The sequence below is a fragment of the Molothrus aeneus genome, chromosome 5, assembly GCF_037042795.1.
Source record: "Molothrus aeneus isolate 106 chromosome 5, BPBGC_Maene_1.0, whole genome shotgun sequence".
Taxonomy (NCBI): Eukaryota; Metazoa; Chordata; class Aves; order Passeriformes; family Icteridae; genus Molothrus; species Molothrus aeneus.
Window position 1 is genome coordinate 16,295,347 of NC_089650.1, and position 14,137 is coordinate 16,309,483.

Here is a 14,137-nt window from a genome sequence, read left to right on the forward strand (position 1 = left end):
CTCCGCCACGGGACGCCGCTCCCCGGCTCTAGCCCGCTCTCAGCCCACTCCGGCCCGGCCAGACCCGCCGGCACCGAGCACTCGGGTGCGTCACACGGACGGACGGACGGGCTGTCCCGGCAGCGGCCGCTACCTGCGGGCTGTCCTGCAGAGCTTCTTCCAGGAGGAGCTTGTCGACGACGGGCATGTTGGCGCGGCGAAGCCCTGGCAGGAGAGGGCTGCGCAGCGCAGGCACGCCCCGGCGGCGGGGCTCGGCTGCGTCCGTCCGTCCCCGCGGGGTAGCCGCGGCGCTCTGCAGGCACCGAGCACGGCTGGACGACTCCGCTGGCGGAGCCAGGGCCGCGCACTCCGCCCAGTTCCCGTCCGGCGGAGGAAGCGAGTCACGGGGAGGGCCGGTGGGGGGAGGCTTCCTGCCGCCATTAGCTCGACGGGCAGCGGGACGGAGGGCGCAGATGGAGGGCGGCTCGTGGCGGCCTCCCGCAGCTCCGCTCCGGGAGAGCAGGGTGGCGAGAGGAGGGATGCAGCAGCGGCCCTGGATGCCCCCTCAGCTGAGAGAGGCTGTGAGGGCGCGTGGGTGTGATAAAAACCAGGCGAAGATCAGCTCCTCCAGCCTGAGCTCGTGGGGCTTGGGGACCTCCAGCTGTGGGTGAGCCCTTTGCTGTGCTCTCCTCAGGTGCGCGGCAGGGACACTTCTGGCATCAGCACCGCCGCTTGCTTATCAGTGACCCTCCTTTGTGGCATCTGCGTTTGTTCTTGTCCATGGACAGCTCTGCAAGTGAAACTGTGGGACCTTGTGCTCGAGACAGGCAAATCCCAGCACAGCCATAGACCATAACACCATAACCCCATAACACTTGGGGGGTTGGAAGGGATGAATTTTGAGTTACTAGTCCTTCATGTACTGAGCTATGTTTTTATGAGTCTTGATGCTGTCTTAATTGTGTTGGATAACTTCAGCATTTGGACATTAGTTTGGATGCTTGTTAAACAAAATTAATATTTGCAAAGTTACCACAGCTTGATATTTATTTGATTATGTACATGCCTTTGAAGGGTGTCCATTGCTGGTGCCTTAGCTTCTCCAAAAGTCCAGGGTTACGGATCTTGCAGGGAAGTTGCTCCATTCTTGTCAGCTGTAGCTTTTGTTGCTCCAGTGTGCCTTTAGCTAAAAATGGAGATACTCAAAACCAGAATCTCATTTAAGGGGAAAAAAAACCCAAAAACCAACCAACAAACAAAATACAAAACCCCCAAAATAACAACAACAACATCAAAACCAAAAAACAAAACAAAACCCAAACAACAAAAGCCCACTTCTGAAGACTTCAGGAAGAATCCTGCCAATTAAACAATATGCAAACAACCATACTGACTGCAAGATGATACCATCTTCGAAGAAATTTCACAATCTTCAGATAACTCGTATTGCTGGCCTCTATTAAAAGAAGAAAATTCTAAAAAATGCAGCTTGTGTTGTAAAAGAACTCCAAACATCAATATTGGCCAGCTTTTTGCATCTAAGTCCCAGTGGATTTTTCCACTTCTGTTCTTAAGCAATAGGAAACATTTTATATGACAAGGTGATTACTAATAAAGATTGAGGGTTTTTTTTCCTAATTAAAAGACTTTTTGCAGACTGGCTAGATGATTATTTGCTTAATTATGTATGAGAAAGACCACTGAACCCTGCAATTTCGGCTACAGTATTTCTGTGTGTCTGACTTTGATTGGTATTGCTTCTGAAGCTTGAGATGGGACCTTTAACCCAATGTGCCAAGCCATTACAGTGGGACTGCTCCACCAGTCCTGAAGCTGGACACCCTGTTCCAGGCCTTTGAGTAAGAACAGAGGTCTCACATTCAGTTCTTTTTCCTGCCTGAATAAAGACACTGAACCATAATAAAAATCTCTAGCTAAGACCAAAAATACCATGGATGACAGTATGTATTTACACAAAGAGAAAATAAAAATAGATACATATTTATCATAATAATGTTTCAGAGAATTTTAGAGTGGTGAAAAGAGGCCAGAGATTTTTTTTTCTACAGAATATGAAATAGGACACCAGTTAGGCATAAGGCTTAAGAATCTGTGATCACATTTGAGCCAATTTTGTCAGTCTGTGTTAAGTCTTATTTTTCTTTCACTAGAGATTTTGAAAGCATTACTTGACATTAATGGAGAACAAGAAAACCATGCTGCATCAGATTTTCTGTATCTGTTAAAGTAGCTTCAGGGCATTTTTTTAATATTTCCCAAATACTTCGTTTTAGTTACAACTCTTGCCTCTTTCTTTCCCCTTCTTGTCTTGAAATAGTTCAGCAACAGCTCTTACCCATTGAGTTGAAGTATTTCCTTCACCAGGAAAGCATTGAGGTGGTTTGTGGTTTTATTTCACATCACTGCAATAACCTGAAAGGTTTTGTGTTCTTCTTTTTGATGTCTTTGTTTAGTCTGAGGTTCAGCAGTGGAAACCTGTTGTCATTCCAAAGTTCAGAATAGTTATTTCCAGAACAGGTTCTACTAGTTTTATTTAAATAAAACAAAAAGCACTTCATTAACTTACTGAAGGGTGATGTTTTTCACTAGTTGCCATTCTTTGTTGTATCATTTCCTACACAGCTATAAACTTGGCAGATTGCTTATTTATAGCGAACAAAATGTTTGTATTGAACTTTACCAATTCAGTCCAGGTGGTTTTGAATTTCAAAAGTTGCCTATAAGTAATTGAAATTAATTTCCCAGTCACTTGGTTTTTTTGGGTCTAAGAAAAATCAAAAAATTCTTCAGTTTTGCTAACTCCAAATAATGTTTCTAAAAGAATTAAAATAACCCACAGTACTACCACCAAACATTTCAACAATTCATTTATGCAGCATTAGCAGTATTATAAAAAGAATTTAGGTACCTTGTCCACGGGCAGTCCTTTGGGTAGAGGTGTTTCATTCTTTGACACAAGAAAACACAGTTTCTGGGTTTCCTGAGTTTCCATGTTCGGTATCCAGGTACTGAATGCAATATACTCACCTACTACAAAAAGTCATGCTGACTGAAAAGCACTCTTACAGCCATTCTGGGAACATTGAACATAAGGAAAGAAAACAGGGAAACAGTAGGCACAGTACCCAGAATCAGCCACCTGACTGCTCAAAAGACCTGCCATGGAAGTGTGAAGTGAGCTTGAGATCACTTCAGGAAGCAGCTCAATTAATCTGTATGTGTGTATTCCATAACCTACAGATGACTCAATCATGTTAAGGAAAATGGCTCCTAGAGTGGGAAAACTTTAGGGAAAAAACCTCAGAAAAACTACAATTAAAGTGATCCATACTGCTTACAGAACTAGCAAGAGATCATAGTATCAAGAGATCATAGTATCAAAATCAATAAATAATTGAGAGTTGAGTATGAAGTAATTTATTACATAAACTAATTATCCTACTTCTAAGAAAAGATGATGCTTCCTTCCAGCAAAAGCCTGACAGTAGCCAAAAAATCTCATAGTTGGGAGAATGATCAATTTTAAAGGAAAGAAGAAGAAAGTTTGAATCCATCTGGAATTTCAAGATTTGTCTTCTTAACAAATCTCTTCGCAAAATGATACAAAATCTTCCAGTATTACTGTAGGTCCACGGAAACTGGTGAATCTTCAAACCTGAAATTGGGGTTTTACACAGGACAGTCTTGTTCCTGTTTGAGGATGGTCAGGAACATCCCTTAGTAATCAGCCAGTCAAGTCTGGCCATGTTACAGGACAGGAAGGACCACCGTGAGGTGAGGTGGCAGCTGGGACTGTGCCTTCTGCAGGACTGAAGGTGTCAGTGCCATGCTTCCAGTTTGCCCAAGTGCTTTCCCCCTAACTGCCCAGCACCAGCTCAGGGCTGGAAGCAGCAATGCCAAGCCTGGATGGTGCTGTGCCTGAGTTAATAAGCCCTGCCAGCTTTAATTGGACTGTTTGGAAGCAAGGTAGCCATTGTGCATCCTTAGCCTAATTTATTTCCAAATTTGATAATCCACCCAGTATTAATGGAGAGCTGACTGTAATTATATTTTTCTGGTCAGACTAGTTACAGAGTTTCCATAGTGCACTGTGCTCTCTTTCTCATATGTTCCATTATATCTTTGAAGAACTTACTGCATTATGCTTCCTTTTTGGCTTCGTACCTTATACTTTACAAGAAATTTCCAATCAGTGGTGTGGTAGTCACATATTTGCTAAGTCAGCTGAGTATATTTATACTTTTAACAAAGTGGCTTATATTCTTCTTTGTGCTCAGTAACAGATCTTTGAACTACAGATGACTTTTAGACATGTAATAATTTACCATAAGTTGTGCAACTTTATATAAATGTATATGTAAATATAGAGGATATGTTATATGATAGTAGCAATAAATTGCTTCAAATGAATATAAGTGAAAGATGTGAAAAGGACTCTTAGTACTTTCACTACCAGAAGCATCCCAAAACATTTTTTTTTAATAGTATCTGAATAAATTACTGGTTAAATTAATACTAGGACATCTGATGTACTGGACATCTCTTGGACACATAGGAAACGAGTATCTTGTGATTTTGTGTATGACCCATAACATAATACTGGACTGAAATAAAATTCCACTGAAATTATGAATTGCTTTGTGACCAAGAGGTCGTGTTCTTTGTTTTAACATAAAACACATGGCTTTGTTTATTTCCATTAAACATGTTAGTAATATGCCAAAATGGACATGCACAGATCGACTGGCTGGTGGGATGAATCTAATTAAAACCTCATTGAAGGTGAAGGGTATAACTACCATCTTTAATTTCATGTAATTTAAGGACAATTAAGTGCCCTCTTGTAACCAAGCACAGCAGCAGGTACTCCACACAGATCCAGAATAAAAATATGGTTTCAAATGCTGGAGTCACTGATGGCAATACCAGCCAGAGGTGTTGCCACCACTTCCTCCACACCTGCCTCTGCCCTGTGCTGTGTGGCCTCAGATAGTGTTGCCACGACTTTTTGTTTGGGGGCCTGTCTGATGGAAGGCATCTGATTTAACGATTTGCATTTGCTTTGCAAGAAACAGGAGCATGAGATAGCGGGTAGTTCGTTGGAGAATTAGTGGAAGATTTTAGCTAAAAATTTTATGTTTTTGCAGTGCAAATTCAATGCACAGGCTCCTTCCTCCTTCTAGCTGTGCTTTTTGTGGTATATGTTGCTCCCCTAACCCGCTTCAGGTGATGGTCCAATAGAGTTCAGGGCTGTGTGAGGAGTGGTGAAAAATCTTTGGGTGAAATACAAGAAGTGACAGAAAGAATAATACAGGTACTTCATCAAAGAAATGCATGTCCAATATGATTCTGTACATTAATGTGAGACCACTAATGCCTGACATATGATTATGAAGTGCCAATAAATAGCGTGTTAGACATAAAGGTTACCAAAAGTCAGAAAACCACATTCAAGTGCAGGCTAGATCTGCAGAAAAGACTGTCAGTTCAGTGTCAGAGGGAACCTGCTTTTTTAGTCTTCGCAACATTAATACAATTATCAGAAGCAAATGCACTTAATGTTACTGTGTCTAAAGCCAGCTCCTGGTCTAATTTTTTTATCATGAGATCACACGAACCAATCAAGCCCTGTACTTTGTGTTTCTTTCTGAACACAACAGAAAAATTAATGTGGCCTTAACTCTGATCGCTCCCTTTGATTCACTTTTGTTCATCTTTCTATGGCTGGTTAGGCTAAAAAAAGCTGAATGATAATGTCTTAACATTTATATATAGCAGAACATACCTTAAGGCCTATTAGAAGTCCACAAAAGTTTGCCAGCATAATTATATCCTTTTTGGTCTTCCTGTTTTCTGTTTGGACTCTTTTTGTTCTCCATACACCATGTAGCACAACGGGGTCTGGGTACATAACTGAGGCTGCTGGAGACCACAGAAGCCCCAAACAGCTCTCCTGCCTGCTTCCCCCTCGAGCAGAGCCTGTCTGTGCTGCCCAGGGCAAAGGCAGAGCAGGATGTGGTGGTGCAATAGGATGTCATTTTGTATTTTTAGAGAAACAGCAAAAAACCCCAGAGGATGATACAGAAAGAATTAAGGAAACTCTAGGCAGCACCCAAATAGAACAGATACCACAATCTGTTTGTTTCCTGCTGGGCAGTGACTCCTCCCAGCAGGCTGCTGAGACAATGTCAGGAGCACAAGTACACAACCAAGTACAGTTGTACAGGGAAAATGCAGCGCTGCATTGCTGCCCAGGCAGCAGGTCTGTGCACCCCCAGTGCAGCTCAGCAGGAACCCTCTCACCCCTGAGCTCTGTGTTCCTCCACAGTGCTCAGATGCTTCCACTGTCACAAGATCAAATGTTTCCAATTTTTCTTCCTGTGGCGGCTACTTAGAAATTCTTCTGCTGTCTGGAGAAAGCCAAATACTGGGAACCCTTTCCTGTCATATGACTGGACCTACAGCTGCAAATGAGGGGCTTGCCAGACAGCTGGAATTCTGCAGCATGTGCACTGAGCACTCCATCCAGCATTGCTGCTGGAGGCAGGGTTGTTGCTGTGGCGAGCTGGTGACTTGCTTTAGGTAGGACCAGTGAGGAGTGTGAGGGGAGCAGAGTTGAATCATTATAGGAGAGGTTGCAAGCCACACATTGTCATTGCCTTTTGTAGCTTTGTAGCTCTTGGAGTGTCTTTTCAGAGGTGTGTTGCCCTTATAGCATGGGTGACAGAGCACAGCCCCTAGGAGGCTGACAGCAGAGCTGTTAGCAAAATAAGTCTTCCAGTTGGCAAAGCTCTCTCAGTATTTTCCTAGGATAAAGGTCACTGTGAGCCAGGTACAAGCAAGGTGAATCTCACTAGGCTATGGGCAGCTTTTTGGGCTATAACCTGCCCACCATATGTGACTACTCAAACACCTGAACTTGTGCAGAATTTGCCTTGCAGCTGAGAAGCTACCCCACCCTTTTGCTTTCCATCATGTGATTTGCCATGCAGGCAGGCGGTTTGTAGCCCTGCAGCAATGCCATATGTTACCTGTGCACTTGACAGCCCAGCTCCAGTCCTGCAAACTTAGAAACTTGTGTTTAGCCTGTCAGATTCCTGGAAATTAATCAGGCATATAAATGTTGGCTGGATCAGTAAATAGTTTCCCAGTTCTTTCAAGTTCATTTATGATAACATATTGCTTTTCCTTGTTTTTCTTTCACATTTTAAAACCAGAACATTTAGTTCAAGAGTCACATACAGTCATTATCTTTAAATACTCTGAAACGTAAGTGCTTCCAAGATCCTAGGTCAGCAAGTATCTCTCAGTTGAAGCATGAAGCATGCAGACAGCATGTACTGCTGTTAGAGTCAACAGCACCTAGTAATGTGCACAGTTTTTTCTTAGAAGGGACCAGTGGTTTCTAATTAGTTTTTCACCCTCTCAAATCACACTTCTATGAAATAGCAAAAAGAAAAAAGCCTCCCGAAAAGAGCAGTATCATATCTGTTACTGGGAGAACATGAATAATAATGCAATGGAAAATGTTCTCATCAGTTTAAACTAACTTAAAAGCTTTGAAAGAAATCTGTGACAGAAGAGAAGTTGCCAGAGTTTTTCATTGCTGCCCTGAACAGAACTGCTTGTGCATACAGAATTTCAGAGGTTTTATTAGATTTGATTTACATTGCGTTGTAGTGTTGCCAAATGGAGCAATGTTCAGTACTTTGGAAACTAAATGAAAAAAGAGTGGCTTTGTTTCAAATAAGTGCTCTGGTCATTGTTAGGTTTGAGTCCAGATCTCTTCTTGTTTTTGCTGTTGTACATCTGGACTGTTGCTGCCAGCACCTGTGGTTTTACCATGTCTCAGCCTTCTAGGGCAGGTTTGCTGTGAGGGGCTACCAGGCTGTCAGCTCCCCATCAGACCTTCCCCAAGTGACATGTGCTTCTTATTATGAGATGGAAGGGACTTGGGATTGGTTGGAAAGTGACTGGCCCATCTCATTCTGGAGGAAAGAGAAAAGCAAGTCCTTGAATCCTAAGTGCTCACTGTCAGAAATCAAAGAATTAAATCTCCACAGGAATTATTTTATTCTATGTTCATTGTTTTCACACAATTCCGTGCATTTTAGGAGCCCCAAGTAATGTATTTTGAAATGCCATGCAAATACTAATAAACAAAATACTAGTATTTTGGGAGTAATTCCAGGTATATATTAAGGAACAGATGGTTTGCGTGTGCTGCCTCCACTTCGCTATTAAACCTGGAATAAATGAACCTAGATAAAGTATTTAATGCAGAAATTCCCAAACTGTCAATTTCTTTGTCTGTCTCTACCATTTGCCTCTATTTGTGGATCCAAAAGCTGAGTCTGTGTTTAACAAAAGTGAATTTCTTAATCTTTATTAATATAAATGAGAGGAGTTTGTCACCCTTATATAGGTACTGAAAGGATGCCTCCTATGAGAAGATCATGTGAGGACCTCATATTGATTGCTTACAGTTGGTTTTATTTCATGTGTACAAATATTCTGCTCTTACAAATATTTGAAATTATGCATACAAGAGCCGTCCTTAAATGCTTTAAAATTGCTAGTACTTTATCTGTCAAGAACTACATTCTGTGTGTTAAAAGTCACCAAAGCACAATATGTACTTGGTATTTGTGGGTGCCTTTTTCTTTTTAATGACCTAACGCACACTGCTTCCATATTGCTAACGGTAAGAACTTCTGTTTACTGTATGCTGAGTATGACAGAAGTTTTGCTTAATCAAAATTGTTAGCATCTTCTTGTGTTAAACCCATATTTATATAGAGAGGTGCTGTTTTGATGTACATTTATCTTTTCTTAGTCTGGCTGGTATTTGCTGAAGCAGAATTCTATTATTTCAATAAAATGGCCCATGCAAGTTATGAAAGTCACAGTCCATGTGAATTATATATAGCTACTCTAAAAAGACTAGCAAATTTTCTCTAGGTTTTCAAAAGCTAAGGTGTTAATTAAGCAGAGGTAGATAAAGATACAGCTTTGATGAAGACATTTTTTGTTGTGAGGATGTGTCTGCTGCTTCTATAGTCTTCAGGCACACTGCATACAAAAACAAGGCAGAGACTGTGCTGGTTGGCATCATTACCAATATAGGGCAAAAGCAATTATTATGTGTAGAAAACTGCAATGGAAATTTATATCAACAACAGAGGAAGAATTGGCATCTGAAAAAGTATCTGAAAAAGGAAAATAAAACATAATAAAGGAGGGATATCATCTTCCCACAGAACTGCACAAGTAAAAGCTGTGTGTACAGAGCGGCCTCTTGAAATAAAAGTGTGGGACTCGAAACATGAGATGTGCCTTTCTCATACACAGTTCTGAGGCAGAGAGAGTTTCCTCTCATGGATCCAAATGCAGTTGTCTTGCACTACTCGAGTACTAATTTAAATGTTCCATTAAAATGGAACAAGTGTGTTTGAGGTACACGTGTGCCTGAAGTGATGCACACACTTTGTTTCAAGAAGATGCAGTGCTGCACTGACATCTTCAAGACAGCGCAGTATAAAGGTCCTTTCTCTAGCATTTGTCAGTTTTTCATATTTTTATTTTGTAATGCTGTCGTTGGAAAAGCTGATTTAGCTGCATCTTGCAAATTAATTTATGAAGCGAGAGACAGGGAAAGAAATTAATCTGTCTGCATAGTATATTAAAATAAGAGAGTAAGATGCTTTTCTCCTCTGGAATAGAGCTTTGGGAGGCTTTTTGTTGAGATAGTACAATGAAGCTTGAGGCATCTCAGAGGTAAGAAGCAACCTTACTTATCACCTGTATTTTTCTGAAACCTTTAATAGAAGAATCTGATACATCATATATATCAACTTTTTGGGCACAGAAAGGATTCCAAACTGTTTCTTAGTATCTGATTTAAGTGTTTGGCCATTTTTTATTTTCAAGGGCACCTGAAAATAACTCTGAAAAAGAAATCTTTGCAGGGAGGGGGTAATAGCTGAGCTCAATTCTTCAGGTCTGTGTACTAAAATCCAGACTTTTTAGGAACAGATATAACACTGATGTGAACAGAGTAGCATTGAATTATGAATTATTTCTTCCCTGAACATACCTTTGAATGTTTTAGTCTTGAGCTCCATTTCTACCTTGTGAATCAGCTAAGAATCATATGCCCCATAAGCTTTTAAAAACAAAGGGGGTTTCATGACTATGGACAATAATCATATTCAGAAAGAATTATTGCAAAATTAATTGATATTTATTCTGTCAGAGACTGGGGAGGAGGGGGGTGCAGAAATTTCAGTAAAGCTGGCATATCCACTAACAGAATTTTCACATTTCTTTGGCACTTACTGATTGGCCAATGGGTTCCTTGTTCATTGCATACTAGATTTTTTAGGAGAAATCATCGATTTTGTCTCAATTCATGTCTGATTTGGCCCAATAGTGAGAATTTTATTAGTGACTTTCCATGAGAGCAGGAACAGATAGATAAATTAAAATATTGACTTAAGAGGAAAGAAAATCCTTGGTACTGGCAAATACTCTATTTTTGCTTTAAAGTGAGGTATTTAAATAATATTTTTTAAGTCTGCTTCCACAGACCCTTATAAACATACATGTTGTACCATTTAATGAGGTTTTTTTTAATAGAAGGAGTCATAATTTTAATTTAAAAGACATATTCAAGACAAACTTTCCACAGTCCCTGCAAGGAGAAAGACAAATTGCTTTTCCTCTTACATTCTTGCAGTTTGATTCTGTTCCTCACTGTGCTAGCATGATAAATAATGCCATGTGGATCATTTAAGGTTAGATGGTAGCCGGCCCATCTGTGGGCTACTCACTGTGGTGTGAGCTGAAGGTTAGCAAGACCAGCTTATAGCTCAGAGGAGTGTAGGGTGGGTGCTGAAAAACTCCCATGGTGAGTGTAGGGCTGCCAGGCAGCCAGGAAAGGGACTGAGTGGCATGTAAAAAGCCCTCTACCACATTTTCTCATTGCTGACAAGGAATGCAAGAGGGCACACGCTGCAGATTACAGTAAGTCTATGAGAGGCAAAGAAATGTGGCTGCTCCCTCCATGCAGGGTCCCTCCCCTGCACAAGTCGTATAAATTTGGTATTACTAGCAGAACCTAGTCTCTAGAATGGGGTTTCTAAACCTTTTCACAGAAAATCTCTTTCAAAGTGTTTTAACTACCTATTGATCAACTGCCAGAAAATGACAACTTGCTATCACTGCTGCTAACTAAAGGCGAAGGTAGGGGATATGGCATATTGATTCTTTGTTTATTCTACTATGAAGAACAAAATATCAGAAATGTGTGAGGTGGGGAATTGATTCTTCAATGTTTATCCTGATACAAGGAACAAACCACCAACAGCTGAAGTGGGCAGGGACCAGGCTCAAAGCACACAAAAGTAGGTTCTTCAATTCAATTCAATGTGGCTGGGAGGTGGAACAGAGGATGCTGTGAGTGCCAGGGACTTACATGTGTTCAAGGGTTGGTGGAACAAGCTTATAGAAGAGAATGTGTTAAGGGTTGCTAAATACATCTGCCTCAGGCAGACGGTGACCTGTAAATGCTGGATGATGGGAGACTTTGGGGAACACATACCACATGAGTTTCCTGTGTTCTCTTCAGCTGCTGTCAGAGACAGAATCCTGAATAAGGTGGATCTTTCCTTTGACCTGATATAGCTTTTTTTTTTGGTTCTTGTTAGGCACATCCATTTTATAAATAGTAATGCTGTCTCACTGCTTCCTGCTTTGGCTCCTCTATTATCTCATCCATCAGCTATTTCTTGTCTTTCTGACTGCCAGCACAGATGAACATTCTTGATGTGTCCAGATAGTACCTTGCACTGTTGGGGTCACTTGGTGCGAGCAAGTGCTTCCACAATATAGCCATTATTAGGAAATAGTATAGAAACATGGGGGATTGTAGGTTTTTTTCCTTTTGTTGCCCTCTGTGTTTTGTTATGACTGTCATTTGGCTTCTGTAACCCAAATCAAATTAGTCAACCCTTTTTGTTAAGAATGAAATGTTCCCAGCAATGTAGACATCTTCTCAATGTCTCCCTCTGCAATGTAGTAAGCAACTTCAAGGGCTGTGGAATCATGATACCTTTTACTAAGAAGTTCTTGAGTTCTTGATTTTCCCCCCTTTCTATTAATGTAAATAATTTGGGGGTTTTTTTTGTTTGGTTTATTTTTGGGGGTGGTTTGGGGGGGTTTTGGAGGGTTTTTTTTGTTTGTTTGTTTTTTTTTTTTTTGGTTAGACTGGGGCATGGACTACAGAATTTTTCAAGAAGAATCATCCTTTCAGGCTTACTGGGAAATTGGGTCATAACTTTCTGTCGTTTACTGGCTAAGTGTTCACAAGCACCATCTATCCTGTATCATAATATTTGAAGAAGTCAGTGAAACCTACAAGCCCAGGTTGCCAGCTATAAAATAACAGTGCTCTAGCAAGATTGTAAAGCTGGACAGGGAGAAACATAATACAAAGTAGCCTGAAAACATGGGAAGTAGAACTTGAAAGCAATGGAATTGAGAATCAACCATAAACAAGGTGGTTGCACTGGCAAACTCTGACCACATATTTGCAGTGTAACTTGCGCTTCTTAAACAGGGCAAGTTTGGTCTAAATTGAATTCCTGTTGTAGATTTGATTAGGAAAAAATTTATCTCATGGTGCTAACTACTGATGAAGAACTGACAATTTTTTCAGGCTATTTGCAATTTTGAGAACATCCATGTCTATGAGACACGGTTCAAAAAATACTCAGAAGATGCTAATTAGCACTATATTTTTTATATAAAATCGTAGAATATCCTGAGTTGGAAGAGACACACAAGGATCATCAAAGTCTTGCTCTTATACTTGCATAAACTGAGATCTAACCTTTTGTAAGCAAATGTTTTGTTAGAAAGAAATAATGGATGCATAATGTTTCTGTGTGGATACTTAAATAAAAAAAGGATTTTGGAAAGTATATATTATTGTGCAAATAAGGGATGTTCCCTAGGACCCAGAAGTAATGGGTTTTATCAATCCTTTCCATAGACTTGCATACCAGCTTGACAGACAGATTGTTTGGATTTTAAGCACTCAGACCAGCAAAAATGTCCAAAAGGGGAAAATCACTGGAATTTCAGATTTAGATAATCCCATCAATTAATCTGTTTTCTCAGCTGGGTAAATTTTCTGTTAATTTAGGGAAGGAATAACAAAATCCTTTTTCACTACATCTTCTGAAATACTTACAGAAGTTTACATCCATACATCTCCCAGTCTTCCTCAGAGGAGATGATGTACACAGGGTGTGTGATGGCATGAGTTTGCTGATGCAAGTAACACATCGCTCCTTTCCCTTAATGTCAAGTGTTCATTTAATTAACTTGCTTAGGTGACTGTATTTTGCTACCAATTATTTTCAGTAATGAAGTGAAATGCTCTGTTAGTGTAAAACACAAGTAAAGTTGAAACTAAAATGTGTCTTTCCATTTGTAGTAGGAGGCAAGTACAATAGAGCTGCCAAGATAGGGGCTGACTCATTACAATCCCAGACACTGTATAGAGGAATACATCACATTTCCTGTCATAAGTCCCCTGAAAGTGCTACTAACTCCAGCTTTGGATGGGTGTGCTGGAAGTTTCTTGTCTTATTGTGTAGACAATAGTGCAGCCCTTAGTTCGTGCACACAGGATGCTTGGCTTGTGTGCAATACACTGAACTTGTAGAGGAGTGTGAACATTTAGAAGTTACATCACCTTTCTGTCATCCTTAATACCACTGCAGGTTACCACAGCCTCATGTCTTCTCCTTGTGGCCAGGGCAGTGGCTCAGTGTCAAGGCATCTCCAGGGGAATTTTGCCTCCCAGCTGCCTTTTCTAATATATGAGGACATGACTGGGTTTCTGTGCTCACCACAACTGCTTCCTCCAAGGTAAACTGCATATTAAAAATACGCTCATAGATACTTCAAAATGTGCCAAGCCTATGGTCAGTGTGGGTTACTGGGAGGTTTTTTTTTTGTTTGTTTTTACATTAGAAAACCATGGGGCCTTAAGGAGGATGTTTTTCAGCATTGCTTTCAGAGCACCCTTTCTTCCTTCTTAACTCTGCCACTAAAAATTCTCTTTGAA

General features: G+C 40.7%; 1 protein-coding gene across 2 annotated transcripts in view; it reads right to left on the reverse strand.

Annotated features, from left to right (window-relative positions):
- APPL2 (adaptor protein, phosphotyrosine interacting with PH domain and leucine zipper 2) overlaps positions 1-336 on the reverse strand; it is a 35,660-nt gene extending 35,324 nt beyond the window's left edge. For both annotated transcript variants that reach the window (XM_066549783.1, XM_066549784.1), the window contains exon 1: positions 134-336. In XM_066549783.1, coding sequence (XP_066405880.1) covers positions 134-187 — 54 coding nt within the window. In that variant the 5' untranslated portion in view covers positions 188-336. The remainder of the gene's footprint in view (positions 1-133) is intronic.
- Positions 337-14,137: the final 13,801 nt, after the last annotated feature.